Source organism: Salvia splendens, chromosome 11, assembly GCF_004379255.2.
Source record: "Salvia splendens isolate huo1 chromosome 11, SspV2, whole genome shotgun sequence".
In the NCBI taxonomy this organism is placed as follows: Eukaryota; Viridiplantae; Streptophyta; class Magnoliopsida; order Lamiales; family Lamiaceae; genus Salvia; species Salvia splendens.
Window position 1 is genome coordinate 1,847,020 of NC_056042.1, and position 20,984 is coordinate 1,868,003.

A 20,984-nucleotide genomic window follows, 5' to 3' on the forward strand; every position below is an offset into this window, starting at 1 on the left:
GGATGAACCATTTCATGACACCCGGCCGCACCATTTGATTAAAGTACTACTCCTGTATTTTACTTTTGAGTATGCATATAGCATGCATGTCATGATATGATGAGTATGACATTCATGTGATGAACATTGAATGTATGGCAACTTAATTCACTCTTTGACTTAATTGTCGGACTTTCCTTTTGCTGCGTTTGAAAATCGAGCCACTGTTAAAGCTTGCTGCCAATGGGCACCTCTCTCTCTCTCTCTCTCTACAAAAATGGGAACAAATTTACGTGTAACATTTAATGTGATAGATATATCAAATCATCTAACCAAATTAAAGTATGAAGTGTGAGATATATTGATAGTTTAATAGTGATTATATAATAATAAATAAATATAGTATGTACATTTGAGTTATTCACTAATTCAAATTTACATTTATAGTATATAACTTTTTATGCATTCATATGTGTTTTAATAATATTCTCTTCGTCCCATTATACTACTCTTCCGTCTCAAGGTAGATGATTCATTCTTTACGCTGCACGGAATTTTATACTCCCTCCGTCCCGCACTACTCGCACTTATTTCCTTTTTGGGCGTCCCAAGTTACTTGCACTCTTTCCATTTTTAGTAAAAAATTTCACCTGCAGCCGTCATTTTTTACTTTCCTATACACTCATTCCTTAATCTCCGAGCCGAAAAGGAAATGAGCGAGTAGCCCGGGACGGAGGGAGTACATGTTTATTTTGTGTTTTAAGTGAAGAGAGTAAAGTAAGAGAGGTGGAGTAAAGTAAAGATAAATGTGTTTACACTTTTAGTAATTGGATCATCTTGGTTAGGATAAACCAAAAAGGAAAGTGAGTCAGGCAACGAATAGAGTATCTCTTTTGGGTTATTTCAGTCTTGCATCATTTGTTTTAACTTATTTTACTTAGATTTTTTTGACATTCAAGTTTAAAAGGTGTGTGCCGATCACAATTTGACCAAACTTCGTAATCTAACGTGAAACTAAACCAAGAGAAAATAACCATCCTTCACACCTTTAGGTTTGTCCATATCATAAAAAATTCGGAGTCTTTCAAAATTTGATCAGACGAGCGTGCACTTGAACCCTCTTTTCATGGTACGGTTGCTTAGAATATTCAATAAGCATTTTTGGATAATTGCATAATAAACCCCCCATACTTTTAAAAATTACAAAGTGATCTCTCTCTGAAATGATTGAATTGGCACTGTTACTTAAAAGACCATTGTTGACCTACATTGAAGCATTTATTTTCTGTGGTTTCTTGTGACAGCAAAATCTGAAATAAATTTTTGGGTGTGGGATGGGTTGAATTTTTTTGCTACTTTGCTTTTCTCCATGGCTATATATTGCAGAAATACAATCATTATTTACTTTTTGGAAAAGTTAAAATAATTTGCTTACATTAGCCTTTTTGCTAGCCGGGTCTAATGTATTGATATGAACTTAAATTTAATTTGTAATGTGAAGAACGAACCTATGGTTGTGATGATCGAAAAGGAAATTAATGAAATGACAAGATGTAAGGAAGAACACAAGCGAATTACGTGGTTCGGCGTAAGCCTACATCCACGGGCAGAATCTGGTGTGTTTCTTTATTGATCACTCGAGAGATTACAAACACAAGAGCACTCAAAACTCTCAAGAATTTACAAGATGGAAAACCCTCAACTCGCCCGAAAACTTCTTGCTTCGAGAGCTAAAAACGCACAGCTGAAAGATAACACTTCCTCTCTTGAATTCTCTCTCTATCACTTTTGATTTCTGTTGTTGTTAGTTCTGGAATGAATCGCAACTTCCTTAAGTAGTACCGATCAAGAAAAACCGCCGAACAGTTTCCTTTGCCGAACAGCTTCCTTTGCCGAACAGCTTCCTTTGCCGAACAGCTTCCTTTTGTCCGAACACCTTTTGGCGAACACCTTTTGGCGAACACCTTTTGCCGAACACCTTTTGGCGAACACCTTTTGGCGAACACCTTTTGCCGAACACCTTCTGGCGAACACCTTTTGCCGAACACCTTTTGCCGAACACCTTCTGGCGAACACCTTTTGCCGAACACCTTCTGGCGAACACCTTTTGGCGAACAGCTTCCTTTTGCCGAAAACGGTTATAACCGTTTCCAACGGCTAGTTTCTGTTTCGGTTCCCAACGGCTATTTCCTGACTTGATTCTTCCACCAACTCAATCCGATCTTGATGAGCTCAAACACTAACAAATCCTCCACCTTTGAGCAATCTAAGATCCATCACCACCAGTTCCACCTTCCTTCCCATACTTACAAATTTCGGACCACCCCAACCAAATCCAAGCAATGTCGGAACTTGGATCTCGGTAGGGCTTTAGTAAGTGCATCAGCCGCATTGTGCTCGGTGCTGACCTTCTCAATCTTCACCGCACCCTTCTCAACCTCATCTCGAATGAAATGCAGCCTCACGTCTATATGTTTGCTGCGTTCATGATATGTCTGATGTTTCGAAAGACAAATCGCGCTATTGCTGTCGCACTTGATCACAACATTCTCTTGCTTCACCCCAAAATCACCAACTATACCCCTAAGCCAGAAGCTTTCCTTTACTGCCTCAGCAAGAGCTATATACTCTGCCTCCGTCGTCGATAGAGCCACCACGGATTGGAGATTAGACTTCCAGCTCACCGCGGAGCCGAACAAGGTAAATATGTACCCAGATTGTGAGCGCCTATTATCAAGGTTAGCTGCATAATCTGAATCGCAAAACCCAATAATGCTATCCTTATCTCCTTCATTCTCTGATTTGAACATTATTCCCAGATCACTACTTCCTTTAAGATACTTGAGAATCCCTTTCAAAGCCAACCAGTGCTCTCTTCCCGGACAGGACATGTATCTGCTCACCACGCTTACCGCATGAGAAATATCAGGCCTTGTGCATATCATCATATACATCACACTCCCAACTATGTTGGAATAAGGTATCTGGCTCATCTCTCTTTCTTCTTGCTGATTTCTGGGACATTGTGATTTGGACAGCTTAGTCTGTTGTGATAGTGGAACTGAGGTTGTTCTACTCTTGTCAATCTGATATTTGTGCAGTACTTTCTGAATGTAGCCTTCTTGGGACAACCACAACACCCTCTTATCTGCACTTCTGAATATATCCATTCCCAAAATCTTGCTAGCACTCCCCAGATCCTTGATTTCAAATCCCTTTTTCAATAAGGCTTTCACCCTATCTAGCTCCTGTCTATCTGGTCCAGCAAGCAAGATGTCGTCTACATATAATAGCAAATACACAGCAGGTCCCTCAGACTTTGATTTGAAGTAGACACAACTATCATATCTGGAATTTATAAATCCCATACTCTGCATATGTTCATCAAACTTGATATGCCATTGTCTACTTGCTTGCTTCAAACCGTATAGACTTTTCTTTAGTAGACAAACCTTATCTTCACTCCCATGTATCACAAATCCCTCTGGCTGATTCATGTATATAGTTTCCTCAAGCTCTCCATGAAGAAAGGCTGTCTTCACATCAAGTTGGTCCAAAAACCAACTTCTTTGAGTAACTATAGCTAGCAAAATTCTGATTGAGGCATGCTTTACCACTGGAGAAAATACTTCATTATAGTCTATTCCCTCCTCTTGTGTGAACCCCCGAGCTACAAGCCTAGCCTTGAACCTAATCTTGTTCCCAACCTCCAATTTTTTCTTGTATATCCACTTACAACTCACTGGTTTTTGTGTGGAAGGTCTCTTCACAAGCACCCATGTCTTGTTTTTGATCAGGGACTGTATTTCATCTATCATAGCCTCCATCCACTGCTTGCTCTCCTTAGAACTCATAGCTTCCTTGAAGCTTGAAGGCTCTGCATACTCTATGTTTTCTGCAACACATAGTGCATATAGCAAGTATTCTTCTTCACTGTATCTTGTAGATGGTTTAGGGATTCTTCTGACCCTATCTCTGGCTAGAACATAGTCACCCAAATCCTGCTGCTCAGGGTTCAACACATCAGCACCTGCTTCTTCTTGTTCACTATGATTTCCCATCTGCTGTTCAGGCTCAGCAGTTCTATCTGTTCCAGAAACCTCCACCTGAACTGATTCCTCAGCCTCCTCAGGTTCTGGAACACCCATCTCCACCATCCTCTCAGGCTCTGGTTCTTTCTCAGAATGAGATGGCCTCTGGCTCTCTTGAGCCTTTTCCAGAAATGGCATCCTACTTTCTTCAAATTGCACATCTCTAGAGATAATAACTTTCTGATTTCCTGGCTCTATGCACCACAGCCTGTAGCCCTTCACTCCCCTTTGGTATCCAATCATCACACATCTCAAGGCCCTTGGCTCCAACTTACTTTGCCTGATGTGTGCATAAGCCATACAACCAAAAATCTTCATATTCGAATAATCCATGGCCTTTCCATACCATCTCTGATCAGGAGTGTCAAAAGCTATAGCTGAAGAAGGACTTCTATTGATGAGAACTGCTGCCATACTCACAGCCTCACCCCAGAATCTCTTAGCCATTCCAGAGCCAAAGAGCATACATCTAACTCGCTCTAGGATGGTTCTATTCATGCGCTCAGCGACTCCATTCTGTTGGGGATTAGATGGAGATGTCCTATGCCTCTTCATACCTTTCTGCTTGCAGAAAGAATCAAACTCCCCACTCAGAAACTCCAGCCCATTATCAGTTCTTAAACACTTCAAAGAACACCCTTTCTCCACCTCCACTTCCCTACACCACTCCTTGAATTTCATGAATGTCTCTGACTTTTCCTTCAAGATAAACACCCATAATTTTCTAGAAAAATCATCAATAATGGATAGAAAGTATCTACCTCCACCCAATGAAGCTGGTGTAGCTGGGCCCCACAAGTCACTGTGGGCATAGTCTAGTGGTGACCTTGAGCTGTGAATTCCTCTCCCATAGGGCAGTTTCTTACTCTTTCCGAGCACACATTGCTCACACAAACCCAACTGCTCATTGGGATTTTCCAGCTTAATCAGCTCCTTCTTGGCCAATTCTTTGATTCCATTTTCTCCCAAGTGTCCGAGTCTGAGATGCCACATTCTTAAGTCTAATACCAGATTCACAGATCCAGTAACCACACTTGCCTTTAGATAGTATAGGCTTCTCTTTCTCTCAGCCATCATAACAACATCACCATTCTTGACGATGTTCATAATCCCATCAGACAATATGCAATTATATCCTGCTGCATCCAACACTCCAATAGAGATCAAATTCCTCTTAATCTCTGGAATAAACCTCACACCAGTGAGTAACCTGATGGAGCCATCATGAAGTCTAAGCCTGATGGACCCAACTCCTCTGATTCTGCATATCTGGTCATTTCCTAACAAAACTGATCCAGCTGCATTCTTGATTTCCTCAAAATGACTTCTAGTTGGACACATGTGGAAGCTACATCCAGAATCCATGATCCATGGAAGTTCTTCCATGTCCTCAGTCACACACAGAGCCTCCGGGACCACCAACTCTTCTGCAATATCAGCATTGTTCTTGCCATTCTCTTCCTCGGCCTGCTTCTTCTTCCAAACCCAACAATTCTTCTTTATGTGGCCTGGTTTCTTGCAGTGATGGCATGATCTGGTCTCTTTCCAGTCAGCTGTCTTGTTTTTCCATGGCTTCTTCTGTGACTTTCTTTTCACATTCTTCTTGTGATCAGTAACACTCAGACTCTCAGACACCATTTCAGTGGACTTTGGATTAGATTTCTGGATTTCCTTGAGCTTTAGAGCAGAGTACACCTCTTCATATCCAATCTTGGACTCTCTACCAAGAAGTATAGCATCCTTGAAATGCTCATAACTTGGTGGCAAGGAATTCAACAACATCAGAGCCTTGTCCTCATCTTTAATCTCTTCATCAATGTTCTCAAGATCATCGATGCACTTCCCAAATTCTTCGAGCTGTTCCAACACACCTTTTCCATCAGCAATCTTGAAAGTGAGAAGTTTCTGCTTCAGGTGCAGCCGATTTGCCAAAGATTTGGCCATGTATAATGACTCCAACTTGGACCAAACTCCAGCCGCTGTCTCCTCCTTTGAAACTTCTCTGAGGACTCTGTCATTGAGGTTGAGTATCAAGGTACTATATGCCTTGTACTCTCTGTCTTGAGCCTTTGCCTTCTCCTTTTCATCAGGCTCGGGCTTCTCCCCCTCATTACTGCCTCCACCATTTAGGGTTTCCCATAAACCCTGTTGCATCAAGATTGCTTTCATCTTCAGCCTCCATAGACCAAAATCATTTCGGCCTGTGAACTTTTCAACATCAAACCTTGCTGCAGCCATTATTCAAACAGGTTGAGCGCCTTCTTGAGGACAAAGAAAGAACTCCCAAAACTTTGTGCCTTCTCGATCAATTCAGTGGGTGAAGTTCCCACAGACGGCGCCACGTTGTGAAGAACGAACCTATGGTTGTGATGATCGAAAAGGAAATTAATGAAATGACAAGATGCAAGGAAGAACACAAGCGAATTACGTGGTTCGGCGTAAGCCTACATCCACGGGCAGAATCTGGTGTGTTTCTTTATTGATCACTCGAGAGATTACAAACACAAGAGCACTCAAAACTCTCAAGAATTTACAAGATGGAAAACCCTCAACTCGCCCGAAAACTTCTTGCTTCGAGAGCTAAAAACGCACAGCTGAAAGATAACACTTCCTCTCTTGAATTCTCTCTCTATCACTTTTGATTTCTGTTGTTGTTAGTTCTGGAATGAATCGCAACTTCCTTAAGTAGTACCGATCAAGAAAAACCGCCGAACAGTTTCCTTTGCCGAACAGCTTCCTTTGCCGAACAGCTTCCTTTGCCGAACAGCTTCCTTTTGTCCGAACACCTTTTGGCGAACACCTTTTGGCGAACACCTTTTGCCGAACACCTTTTGGCGAACACCTTTTGGCGAACACCTTTTGCCGAACACCTTCTGGCGAACACCTTTTGCCGAACACCTTTTGCCGAACACCTTCTGGCGAACACCTTTTGCCGAACACCTTCTGGCGAACACCTTTTGGCGAACAGCTTCCTTTTGCCGAAAACGGTTATAACCGTTTCCAACGGCTAGTTTCTGTTTCGGTTCCCAACGGCTATTTCCTGACTTGATTCTTCCACCAGCTCAATCCGATCTTGATGAGCTCAAACACTAACATGTAATGTGGGTTGCCATAAATTTTACATATAGTATGAAATTTATTCATAAAAATATTGACACATGTGTTATTCATTTGTACTATTCAAGAAATCATTATTAATTTTGAAATTGGATGATACGACGATTATCTTTCGTAAGTTTTGTACTTGGTGTCTCATCTTTACATATTGACAACTAAGTATTTGTCCCATTTTCCACATTTTCATAGACTGCCATCAATTCATTATTATTTCTTGAGGCATATGATCTTTTTCAATAATATGCATTAGTTTCTATTTTTTTGTCAATGAATTATACATATAAAAATTATAGTGAAGTATCTGACTCAGACATCCCTAAGATCCACATGTTAATTTCTTAGATGACATGATTATGTATTTATACTGTTTGATTAGTTTATGTAATATATTAAGGTTTTCTTACTATATAAATCAAGAAATGGAAATGCAAAAACATTTTTTACATGGAGAATTGAAATCTTTATGAAAATCCAAATATTAAAGGCCCATTTACTCTATTTACAGAAGTATGATTAAGGACCACTCAAGCAGCTAATTTCATCCTAAGGCCCAAATTTTAACCCGTTAGTTTCATCATATGGCCCAATTTCAAGCCCGTTAATTTCATCATACGGCCCAACTTCAAGCCGGCTAATATCATCCCCAAAAATTAGCAAGGAAGAAGGAAAAGAAGTGAAAATGGCGGATTCGGAAAAGGTGAAGGAGTCGATGGAATCAGCATCCAGCGAAATTTCGAGAGAATTCAGAAGCCTAACTGATTCGCGAGATTTGGATTCGATCAAACAAGCACAAAATCTCATGTATGCATGTATAGAAACATATTTTTTATCAATTGGTTATTCGATCATAATTTCACCGGAATTTAGTGATTCCAAGAGTTGAATACGCAGATTAGGGAGAATGCAAGACAGCAATGCAGTGTTGTCTCGCTTCAACGAGTACTCGGAGAATTGCTTCATGGAAGTGCACGCTGATTTTGCGAAGAACACGCGCCTCTTGCGGTCCATGAAATCGGACCTGGATTACATCTTTCAGAAGCTCAGGTATGTCAAATTCTCCGCTTTTTCCACTTCCAAATTTCAATTTTCCACAGTTTATGATGCCTTATTTATTTTTTCACAGAAGTTTAGATATACAAATGAATGTATCCTGTATTCAGAGCTTGTTTTTTTTGGATGAGTGGAAATATTTTAAGAAACTAAGAAGAGTTGATGAAATTTATGCTTTGTGATGATGATAATGGAGCCTATGAAATGTGTTGAGATGTTTGATGATCTCATATTAATGCCAGATTGAACCTTCTCCTCTTCAGCTGCAAAAAATTGTTAGCTCCCTGTGATTAGCCTTCCACAAACAAAGAACTCAAGTAGGGCTAGGAAATCCATATGGGTATGAGATGTTTTCCGATGTTTGTAGAAGCTACACTTCCTTAGCATTATGGATTAGATTAATGGCACGACAGATTCCGCGTTTGTTGTCAAAAATGGCAGAGAAGTCGAGTAGCATCCTTCGCTTGTTTGGTTACCATATCAATGTGATTTTCCCTAAGCACTTAACTTCTAGCAAAGGATCCAGTGTGGTGAAGAGGGTATTAGGCCAAGCACGGTTTATGTGAACGGATGAACAACACAGGATGAACAACACAACTGAAGCTTTCTTTGATTGCACATTTACTCCGTATATAGGAGCTGCATAGTAGTCTTCTTCAATAACACCTACCAAGTAAGCTACATTAGTGTATGCTAACCTGACTGGAACGGTCTATGTGGCAAACGGGCAGCAACTCTTTTCCTCGGATTTAAACTCTGCCCAAATAACCCTTATCATTGTTATTTTCATTGCGTGGGAGTCTTTTTTGCCACATTTCTATGAAAGCTAATGCGCGTTTATTCGGATGTTGTTTGTAGGAGCCTTAAGAACAAGATTGCAGGAACCTATCCGGATGCTTTTCCTGATACCTCTGAAATTGAAGCTCTTGATCAAAGACCAGACCTGGAGTTGCCCAAGGATAGCTAGAAATGAATTCCCACTCACATCTTCTTCTGCTCTAAATCCACTTCACACTGTTGCTCTTAGAATTCACTGTTTCTTCTGAAGTGTTGTCCAAACCGTGTGAAGTTGTGAAAAGTGCCTTACAAAAGAGGTTGTATTAGTAATGTGTTTTTCACTTCCTCGAAAACTAATGCTTTCTTCGTCTATCATTAAATATCTCATTTTCTCGTTTTTAGATGTCTCATTTCGTTCGTGTGAAGTTGAGAAAAGTTACTTGCAAAAGTAGTTGTATAAGTCCGCTAATTTCATTTCCTTGATAACTACTCCATTCGTTGGTCATTATATATACATGTCTCGTTTCATTTTATTATAATATGATAAACATTTTTCACTTCGTTTCATTTTATTATAATATGATAAACATTTTTCACTTTTTATCATAAAGACAATATATATTTGAAAACATACATTATCTCAAATTGGACAGTTAATAGTGGACAACGTAGATATTCCCTTTTATCTACAACAATGGTATAATCAATTCACACTAGAAGTGTGGCATTAAATATAATCATGAAATTATAGATAAGAATATACTGTGTGGCTGTGTGCCATAAAATAATCATGAAATTAGACATAATGAGTTTATAGAACAATTATTACTACCAAAAATTGCCAAACGAAATAAAATAGTCTGGGACCATATTAAGGTTAACTAAGAGCATCCGCAGCGGTGGCGAAAGACGCCACCGCCGTCCGCGCCGTTGGCAAGGCGCAGGACCGCCGCCGCTGCAGCCGCGCCGCTGGCACGGCGCTGCTCGATGTATCGAGCACGTCCGTGCCAGCGGACGCACACGTGGCGCGCTCCCATTCGTCAACGGCATAGCCGTTGTGTTTAAACTTTTTTTTATTTTTATTTTTTAAAAATCGGTATTTAATTATAAATAATGCTAAAAAATAAAAAAAAATATTTTCCAAATCCCAAAAATATGGCCGTTTTTTTCCCGTTTTTTCTGAATTTTTTTGATTTTTTTTTTTTTTTTTCCCCAAAATCATCTATAAATACACACATTCATCATCCATTTATCACATCAAATCATCTCTCATTCATCTCTCATTCATAATTCTCATACAAACTATCAACACATTCATCCCCCACTCAAAATCTCAAATGGATTTCACCCATATTATGGCGGAAGGGGAACGCGAAGAACAAGAATACTACGAACAACATCGTGCCGCTTACGAAGCATATGTCGCGGCGAATACCCCTGCTCCTCCTCCTCAACGAACCAGATCAAATCGACGGTACATCCATCGTGACCGGGAGGGAGCCCACGAAAGGCTCGTTGCCGACTACTTTGCCGACCAGCCGCGGTTTCCGGCAGATTACTTCAGGCGCCGTTTTCGCATGTCAAAGCGCTTGTTCATGCGAATTGTCAACACATTGTCCGCACGTGTTGAATACTTTCAAACAGGTGTAGATGCAGCCGGCCGGCAAAGTATCACGGCGTTGCAGAAGTGTACGTGTGCCATCCGACAACTCGCTACTGGGCAAACGGCCGACATGTTCGACGAGTATTTGCATATCGGTGAGTCCACTGGAATCCTATGTTTAAAGAATTTTTGCGAGGGCGTTCGTTCTGCTTTTGGGGATGAATTCCTTCGAGCACCCACCACTGATGATTGCCAACGGTTGCTTCGTCTTCACGAATCAGTCCATGGCTTTCCCGGAATGCTTGGCAGCATTGACTGCATGCATTGGAGGTGGAAGAATTGTCCGACTGCTTGGAGGGGGCAACACTTGAGCGGTCACAAAGGCGGCGACCCAACGCTTATCCTTGAGGCGGTCGCCGACTACCGCCTATGGATTTGGCATGCATATTTCGGCGTTGCTGGATCCAACAACGACTTGAATGTGCTATATTCGTCACCACTCTTCAATGATGTGATGAATGGTGTAGCACCGGCGATCGACTTCACCATCAACGGAAATATATACCGCATGGGTTACTATCTCGCCGATGGTATCTACCCAAGGTGGTCGACGTTCGTGAAGACGCTCCACAACCCACACGACCCGAGACGGGTTCTTTTTGCGCAGCGTCAAGAGTCAGCGCGGAAAGATGTCGAAAGAGCCTTCGGGGTCCTTCAAGCTCGATTCAACATTGTGAAGGCCCCGGCTCGGCTGTGGTACGTGAATAATATCGCCGACATCATGTTCACGTGTATTATATTACACAACATGATTATAGCCGACGAAGGGCCGAGGGCGGCTAGCTTCTACGACGAGGACGAAGCCGGAAGCTCAACAGCGAGGTCTCCCCTACGCCGAGGCGAGCATACGACGGTTGGCCAGAGGATCGAGACAAGACACACAATGCGCGATACTCGAATCCACAATCAACTACAAGAAGACCTAATCAACCACATGTGGGCGAAATTCGGCAACGAGTAGTGTCATTTTTAATTTTTAGGATTTTAATTATGTAATTTTTAATTTTTAGGATTTTAATTATGTAATTTTTAATTTTTAGGATTTTAATTATGCAATGTTTAATTTTATTTGTCATTTGTAATATTTATTGTGGGTTTTAAATGAATTTTAATATTATGGAAATGTTTTTGTGTAATTGAATTTTATATTAATTGTGCTCGTCCTTGCGGAAGAGCACAGTTGTGGGTGTTGTGCTCTTGCCAGAGAGCAGGCATGAATAGTACCGCCCGGGCCCACAACCGTGCCGCTGGCAAGAGCACGGTTGTTGATGCTCTAATTGCAATAGTTAAATATGGATGATATATATACACACATTAAATAAGTCAAAAAAATACATGTGTCAATATTAATCACATAGAAAAATCAAAACTATTGAACAACGGATATTTGTTTCCGCTTTGATAGGTAGGTTTATTATTGATACATTTCTTCTGCAAATTCCGAAAAAAATTCACGATTTCTCCCACACACACTCGCAGGTAATATAGTTCCATATATTCATCCCTCTATCTCTACGCTTGAGTGAAATTTTGCTGTGAAATTGGATCCAATACAGGAATCCGCGGGTGTTAGTGTCGTGGATTATCAACAAGTTTGTGAGTTGTGACTAATTTGGATTGAAATTGCAGGGATTTTGTTGAATTAAGGGGGCGCTGGGTGTATGAGCTAGGGTTTTTGAGTGGACAGATCTGAGTACGACTCTGCAATTCGATCGCTGCACTTCGGGATTCAATATGTTCTGGCGAATGGCTGGCCCCTCCACTGCATCCGCAGTGAGTGCTCGTGATCTTATTTATTCGAAGAGATATTACTTGTGTTGTTTGTTGGGTAGTTTCTTCTGTTTGTTGGATCCAATCCTGTTGGCATTTTGTTACTTGGACGTTGGATTTCGCTGTGCGTTTATTGTATTGCTGTTGAGATTTGTTGGGTCGAAAAGGGGTTCTTTAATTGGGGGAGAGTCTACCTTTGGAGTCTGCATGATTTCGTATCTATTTGGCCAGTGTGCCGTGGCAGAGTTCTATTGATTGGAAGGGATCCTATTCGTCAAACTTAATCTTGCCTGCAATTCATCTAATGGGATGTAACATCGGCCTGGTAGAGTGCCGCACTTGGTGCCACTGTGTATTCTTGCTGCCGGGTTCCTAAAGTCCTTCCAGCTGTATTTGTACAATAGGTTCTCTATTTTGAGTAGGCTAGACAGGGAATTCCATCTCGTCTGATTTATACCATATTTGCTTGGGGAAAAATAGCTACACGTTACTCAAAATTGGAAATAGGAAATGAGGACGATGGCGCTAGTTGAGTGATCTTTGTAGTCTTGCTTTTGAACAATGGGAATCAACCCGTGTCTTCGACATGAAAAGATGTTGTCCTAGTCAATGGACAAAAGGGACCGAAAATCCATTCTTCATATACCTCAGCTCCATGATAGAAGTGATTCATTTTTTCGCAAATAAACTGTCCAAGATTCATTATTGTAAATTTTTCTTGACATTGATTGGAGTGGAGAAAAAAGTAATTCAAATTGAAAATAATGTTACTTATAACCATAGGACAGGATGCTGCATAATCAAATTCGACTGCTTAGGTAAACAAGCTACACTTTCTCGTACTTTCCAGCGCAGGAATGAGAAGATGCATGCTTTCTACGGGTTGTGAAAAATATGTTATTTTCCCATTTATTGGTGGAAAGATGATCTGGGAAGTGGGAAGATATTTTGCTTTTTATTTACCATTCTCAGACTTTGTCTGCAAGCCTTTAGCTTATATTCGTATAGCTGTACAACTTTTTGTGATACCATGCTGAGCTTTATGGTCAGAATTGGCAATGGTATTCTTTTATTAGGACACGCAAACCCCGATAAAAGCATCCATTACTAGATTGGACGATTGAGTATGGAATACTTATTGCTTCTGAGTTCTGACTGTGTTAATATTAGATGGAGGCAATATTGGACAAAGATGATTTTACACTGGAGGAGCTATTGGACGAGGATGAAATCATTCAGGAATGCAAAGCTCTTAATGGCCGTCTCATTAATTTGTGAGATCAAGTTTCCTTTGGTTTCCTCTATATTAACATTTTGTTGCGTTTTCTAATCATTATATTGTGTAGAAAGTGAAGTGGGATATTCCGGTGTTCAGAATTGAGTGTATCCTATGTTTTTTCTTTTTGAAGTACAACATCACATGAGAGTATTCTTATGTAATATTAAACACAGTAATTGCTCATAAATGCTCACCAACTCATGCCACAAGCAAAAATAGAATATGCTATATAGGTTTTAAGATGAGATGCGAAGGACAGTATGATAATCAGCTAAGTAGTTTGTGCAGTAACCGATTTTCATGGGTTCTTGATTAATCCCTGAAAATGAACCATTTTCCTTCTCTGCTACAATCATGGGAACTATATTTTCTTGTTAAAATGTCCCTGTTATTATTTTTTTGGTAATAATTGGATTAAACATCTTTTTCTTTGATGTTGCACCTTTAGTTAACAGCAAATTTTCTTGCAGTTTGCGGGAAAGAGCTAATGTGAAACAACTGGTTCAATATATCGTGGAAGAACCACCAGAAGGTGCCGAAAAAGAACGAATATTCAAGTAAGCATGTGTTGTGGATGTTCTAGGTGTATTTTGTTTACAATTGACTGCATACCAAATATTTGCAATAAAATTGTAAAGGGCATTCAAATTAATTTGAAGTATGTAATTTTTCTTCTTTCTCCCCACAGGCTTCCTTTCGTTGCTTGTGAGATTTTCACTTGTGAGGTCGATATAATTCTTAAGGCCTTGATAGAGGATGATGAGGTTGGAATTTGTTATGCTATCTTCTCTTCTTTCTTCCTTTCCCATTATGTCATCTGGTCTGTCTAAAAGCTTAGACCTTCTTTATATGGGACTAAACTAGTTACCTCCTGCATTTGGTTCACAGTTAGTGGATCTGCTGTTTTCTTTTTTGGAACCTGAGCGATCCCATAGCACTTTGTTAGCTGGTTATTTCAGCAAGGTAAGGTTTATATACAAATGACTAATTATATTGCATATAGTTTTTTTTTGATAATTTCTGGCTGGTCTGTTTGATCCTTGATCTTTGATGTTCCAGGTTGTTGTGTGCCTCTTGCTGCGAAAGACAACTCCTTTAATGAACTACATACAAGTGAGTCCAACTGTATTTGTATATCTGCTATGGTTGTAGGCTGATAAGCGGTGCTTGTTATGTTCTTCGTTGAAAGACAAAATAAGTTTTTATGAATATAAAACCGCGAAGCCATGTTAATGTCACTCACAACATGATGCATAGCAACGGAGATGGAAATAATTCTATATTGTACAGTCTATTTACATGCTCGTTGAGAGAAGAGCTACTGAGTTTTCATGTTTTTAGAGAACTTCCAAATTCCTAAATGCATAACTTAAGTAGTGAACAGTTTAGCAGGTGGCACTGTCTGTTTTCCTGCATTAGAGCATCCACAACGGCGAGCAGGACGGTGTCCGTCCGTCCGTGCCAGCGGCACGGAGACGCTGTCCGCCGCTGCGCTCGCGCCATTGGCACGGCGCTGCTCGATGCATCGAGCACGTCCGTGCCAGCGAGCAGGGCGACGTGGCGCGTTTCTATTGGCCGTTGGCATTTTTTTAAAAAAAAATCGAAAATAATACCAAAAATTAAAAAAATACATTATTTTGGATTCCCAAAAATATACAGATTTTATTACCATTTTTTGAATTTTTTTTTGAATTTTTTTAAAAAAATTTAATCCCAAAATCATCTAGAAATAGGCACATTCATCATCCATTTGGGCGAAATTCGGCCACGAGTAGTGGGTTTTTTGAATTTTATGAATTTAATTATGTAATTTTTAATTTTTAGGATTTAAATTATGTAATTTTTAATTTTTAAGACTTTAATGAAGAAAATTTTAATTTTTAGGATTTTATTTATGTAATTTTTAATTTTTTTGTAATTTGTAATATTATTCCGGTTATTTTTAATGCATTTTAATATTGTGGAAATGTTTTTATTTAAATTGAATAATAGAATGGTGGGACCCTTGAGCATGGGTGTTTTGCTCTTGCCTAAGAGCAGGGAATAAAAGTGGGTTCGGGCCCACATCCGTGCTCGTTGGCAAGAGCACGGATGTGGATGCTCTTACCATCTTGTTTCAGTCATTCCAGGGTTTATATAAATGATTTGTAATTCTCAGTTATTTATTCTATATAAGTGTAGAATCCGTTACTCTTTGGTTTGATGTAATATGCAGGAATTTAAGTTCCTCTTAGAGGGATAGTTCATCAGTCTAGTTACTGCCTTGTACTATATGGCATTTACTGAGAAGCTTATTCATGTTTTTACAGGCTCATCAGGATATCATTAAAAGGCTGGTTGACCTAATTGGTATTACATCTATAATGGAGGTATGCTGTTAATCCTTTCCTCCAAACCCTGATCCTCACCCAGGCCTCTCTTTTACTATGCATATTTGTTTAAAAATACTAATAGGTTTCTTGTTGAACAGGTTTTAATACGTCTAATCGGCGCTGATGAACATATTTACACCAACTGTGCGGACTCTATGCAGTGGTTGGAAGATATGAGTGTGCTGGAAATGATTGTTGAAAAATTTAGTTCATCTGTAAGTTGCAGTAAGCATGTATACCCTGACTTGACAGTGTTGTCTTCTTTACCCCAGAGTCTGGTTATTTAGGGTGTGTGGACTATGGCATGTTTGGAGATTGACTCTCTTTTCTGATTGTTGAGGGTGTATAGCTGTTTGGGAGTTGTGCCTCTTTTGCTCATTTCTCCTTTATTACTGTGGAACAAAAGTTATTCATTTACAGAATTTACACGTGGTTTATATATATTCATTATAATCTTGTATATATAATTGTTTGTGTTTGGTAGAATTTTGTTCTGTAATTTTTTTTCTGTCTATCGGGGTGGGGGTAAGTTGAGTAATTGCATTTTGACAAATGAACCCTACTTCTTCATGTTTCTTTTTTTACTGCCATCCCCTAGAATTTGACTGATCTGCTTCACAGAGCTTTTGATGTGTGTGCTATTTTGGTTTGCAGGATTCCCCTGAAGTACATGCTAATGCGGCCGAAACACTTTGTGCAATCACTCGTTATGCTCCACCAGGACTAGCTTCAAAAATCTCCAGCCCAAGGTCCATTTTGTCTACCTATTTTTGTTCTTAGTTTCCCACATCAGATTGTTTTCTTATCTTGGTTTGAACTGGCTGTCACAGTTTCATTGAAAGACTGTTCCGGCATGCTTTGGAAGACTCGCGCCCAAAATCTGTTTTGGTTAACTTGTTGTCCGTCTGTATATCGTTGCTAGACTCCAAGAGGTTAACTTCAGGAACATATTACATGTATACCCGTCAAATGACACAAGGATCAGGAACTACTGCTAGCCCTGAGACTGTCAGAAGCATGCTAGATGGACTAGGTTAGTTCTTGGATTTGATTGCTTGTGCTGACAAGTTGAGGCTTCCATCCAGTCTTTTCTTTCTCCAAACCAATATGGATTCACTACAAAATTACAATGCAAATACATGGCTAGCTCTTAGTTTATTTTGTCCGTTCAAATACGTTTCTCAGGAGATTTTTGTGAAAAGTGTGATGCAAATCTTCATTAGAGACTGGCTTGATAACTCTACTTATTTGTTTTGCAGGGGATTTGCTCAAGCTTTTGGATATTTCATTGGAAGAGCGTGTCTTGCTTACTACTTATGGCAAATTGCAACCCCCTCTAGGAAAGCATCGTTTGAAGGTACATCTTTTGTTTCTCAAGGAGTGTTTGTTGTCGAATGTTTATTCTTCAAGTATGTTCTGTCTCCAACTAATAACTGCAAATCTCTTGTGCATTCCTTTTATAACTTCACATGGCTGCATCTGTATATTATTTCATTCTTTTATGTCTTAATAAGTGAATTAATCATTGCTGCTGAACCAAAATCTCACTTATGAACAATGATTGGGTTTTGTAGATTATAGAGTTCATCTCAGTCTTGGTCACTGCCAGCAATGAAGTTGCAGAAAAGGAATTAATTTGCCTGGGTGCTGTGAAGCATATTCTAAAATTGTTTTTCGAGTACGTTATTTACCCATTTTCATCTTATACTAGTAACTCTATAGACTCTATTGAGAATTTTGATTTTACTATTTTTTAGGTATCCATACAATAATTTCTTGCATTCTAATGTGGAACACATCATACTATCTTGCATTGAGAGTAAGAACCCTCAGTTTGTTGAACATCTGCTTCACGAATGCAATCTTGTTGGGAGGATTCTTGAAGTTGAAAGAAACTTCACTTTGACTGTTGATTCGAGCAAGGTAATTATTTGATACTGCAGTTAAAACTTGTAGTTGCTGCTATCACTTGCTCTTATTCTTTTCATCACAATTGTTTTGTCATTCTATGATGTAGGGTAAAGAATCAAATCATTCTTAAAAACTGAACTATATTAATGTATTTTGCAGCCTACTATATCCGCGGAGGGAAGAAAACCACCTAGGGTAGGGAATATTGGTCACCTAACCCGTATTGCTAACAAGCTTGTGCAATTAGGGGATAGCAACAGTGACATACAGACATTTCTACAGGTTTGCCCAATCTTTATTTGATGTCTTTTATTGCAATTTTCTGTTAGTTTTTGCAACTGCCTTCAAACACCCCTCCTCTCTTGGTTCATGACCATCATCAACTAAAGGCGACATTGTTATCTGTTGGCTTTGATGTTGTTAGTAATTCATAACAGATATACTGGTATGAATTACTAATTTTAAAATGCCTTTGTTCTTTATTTCTTTGATCATTTTTTCTGTGTTACCCATATATCTTAACAAATTAGCCTTGTTTGTACCCTTATGAGGTGCTGCTGGTGGACTGATAATGGCAATGTTTCAGTATATTTTGAATCTTGCTATGGCATCAATGCTGTTGAGTTTCTGATATATTTTTATAGAAAGTTATTTCTTACCTTTTAATTGGCAGGGAAATAGTGATTGGGTTGATTGGCAAACAAATGTCCTGCTTAAGCGCAATGCTGTGGAGAATGTCTCACAGTGGGCATGCGGGTTAGTGTTCATAAATATGGTCATCTCAGCATGTAGCTATTAGCTATATAGACTATGCGCGAGAAACTGAGATATTGCATGCTCAGAGGGTGTTGCATATATGCACATGCACCCATATATCCGATTCAAGTTGTCTCTAATATTATGGTCATGTTTCAGCATTATTCCTATGGACCTGTGTTTTGAAATTGCATAGTCTATTTAACTAAATTCCAAACTCATTCTGGACACGACATTTTTCTGAATATGCAGGAGGCCCACTGCACTCCTGGATCAGAATAGAGATAGTGATGATGATGATTACCAAGATAAGGATTATGATGTTGCAGCATTGGCGAATAACTTGAGCCAGGCCTTCCGATATGGGATCTACAGTAATGATGATATCGAGGAGGTTTGTTTTATGCTATTTAACTGCTACTGCTCGTTTTTCATTTTTTCCTTCTAGAAGATTAAAAGTTAATAGAGGCCCAAAAAGGCTAATAAGTGGCCTTCGTACCATTGGCTGAATAGTCTATATGTTTGCTTTTTGCAGGCTCATGGTTCTGTGGAACGGGATGATGAGGTATTCACATGACTGAGAATTATATAGCTTGATTATTGGTTGCATTTAGTGATGGGTTGGATGAGAAAATTTATTGGTATTGAATATCTTGCAAATTTTGGTTCAGCTTCTTTGATATTTTACTCTCTCCATCTTAAACTTATTTCTGTGCCAAGTTTTTGCACTGCCATAATTTATATTTCTGCCCTTTTCGTCCTTATAACTTTGTCAAATTTCATCTTTTTTTAATCATCTAACTATGATAACTTTTTTCAGGATGTTTACTTTGATGATGAATCTGCTGAAATTGTCATTTCTTCACTCAGGTTGGGTGATGATCACCAGGAAAGGTAAAAATGGAAATGAAACTTGTAACTTTTACCTTTATAGTTCTAACTTTTTGTATCCACAAGCTCAAAGATTAGTGAAAGTTGATTTATTAAATCAATTATTTTCTTGAACAAAATAGCAAGGCTCATTGTGATTTGTGATCTTGTTTGCAGTGGATCCCTCTTTACAAACTCAAATTGGTTTGCATTTGAAGATGGAAGAATCGCTGATGAACATGGTGCTGCTCCTGTTGCTTCTTCATCCCCCAACACTGAAGGCCATGTTGGTGTTGGAGGAGCTCATAATGTCGTTGTCGAGGAAGATGAGGACTTAGCTGATACAGCCGCATCTGAACCTTCCGAACAGAAATCAAATGTTGTTGATGGCATACCTACTAAATTGTTGGAGGCCTCCAGAGAAAGTGAGACGAGTTCCTCTGACAAACCCGAGTGGGTTGAGTGGAGGGGAAGTTCCGATTCTTTTGAAAACCCTCTTCCTTCAAATACTGCAAACACATCTGATGCAGACCAACTCCCATCTTTGCCCAATGGCGAGCTGCAGGTAGAATTAGAGGACCAACCTGGCGAAAAAACAGCTCCTTCCCCAGCCTCCACCGATGAGCCTACAGATACTGGCAAAACTAGAAGTGGAGAATCCCCTAATGGCTCAAAAGACTATGCTGCGAATCCTTCCCAGTCCTCACAAGCGGCTGAAGAGAACCGAACTATTGAACAGGACGACGACACATCTGGACCCACAGAACAGGAAAAGGAAAACTAAAACATGGAACACACTGTAAATTCTTATGCCATATATAGTGTCAAGAGGAAAACCTGGCCACTGGTATTGATGGAGAGCGGGCGACTCTGGGAAGGATGCTGCTCGTCACATGTAGAGAAAGCGAAGCTCCATCTCCTGCGCAATAAAGTGCTTTAGCTCAGCCGAAGCCTAACAGCTACTGAAAATATTTGTAGAGTCTGCCTTCTTTTTTAACTGATTTTCGAGTTTTATGTACTTGTAGGTAAAATCTGACTTTCAGTTGGGAATGTTGGATGTGTATGTTGCCAAAATCTTTGTTTATATTTGGTGCTCCTAAATTCCTCCTATTTGGATATTTGAGGCTGGAACTATTGCTATAGAACTCTGAATCACTCGCTTTGCTTCAAGAGAATCAATAATAATTTCATTCAATAGAATCAATAATGATTTCTCGTTTGTTTATGTATGAAACTGCAACTTATTGGTTAAAGGGGAAAAGACATTGTCGTTATTGCGGTTTCAACAGGACGTCGCTGAACACTCTCCTCAACGTCGAGGCGAGGCGAGGCAACCGTGGCAATGCGAA

General features: G+C 39.6%; 2 protein-coding genes across 2 annotated transcripts; both read left to right on the forward strand.

The window, feature by feature from the left end:
• Positions 1–7,857: 7,857 nt before the first annotated feature.
• LOC121754116 (kxDL motif-containing protein 1-like) lies at positions 7,858–9,424 on the forward strand. Its single transcript, XM_042149465.1, has 3 exons — positions 7,858–7,988; positions 8,079–8,231; positions 9,096–9,424. Exons 1-3 carry the CDS (start codon positions 7,867–7,869, stop codon positions 9,202–9,204), a joined length of 384 nt encoding a protein of 127 aa, XP_042005399.1. The 5' UTR covers positions 7,858–7,866; the 3' UTR covers positions 9,205–9,424.
• A 2,882-nt stretch (positions 9,425–12,306) lies between these two features.
• Positions 12,307–20,753, forward strand: LOC121755583 (serine/threonine-protein phosphatase 6 regulatory subunit 1-like). The gene is made up of 19 exons (XM_042150903.1): positions 12,307–12,450; positions 13,618–13,721; positions 14,197–14,283; positions 14,415–14,490; positions 14,615–14,689; positions 14,786–14,839; positions 16,036–16,095; positions 16,197–16,313; positions 16,753–16,847; positions 16,929–17,131; positions 17,358–17,455; positions 17,673–17,776; positions 17,856–18,021; positions 18,169–18,291; positions 18,683–18,765; positions 19,018–19,159; positions 19,301–19,330; positions 19,586–19,659; positions 19,813–20,753. The coding sequence occupies exons 1-19, from the start codon at positions 12,412–12,414 to the stop codon at positions 20,417–20,419; spliced, it is 2,337 nt and encodes a 778-aa protein (XP_042006837.1). The 5' UTR covers positions 12,307–12,411; the 3' UTR covers positions 20,420–20,753.
• The last annotated feature ends 231 nt before the right edge of the window (positions 20,754–20,984 follow it).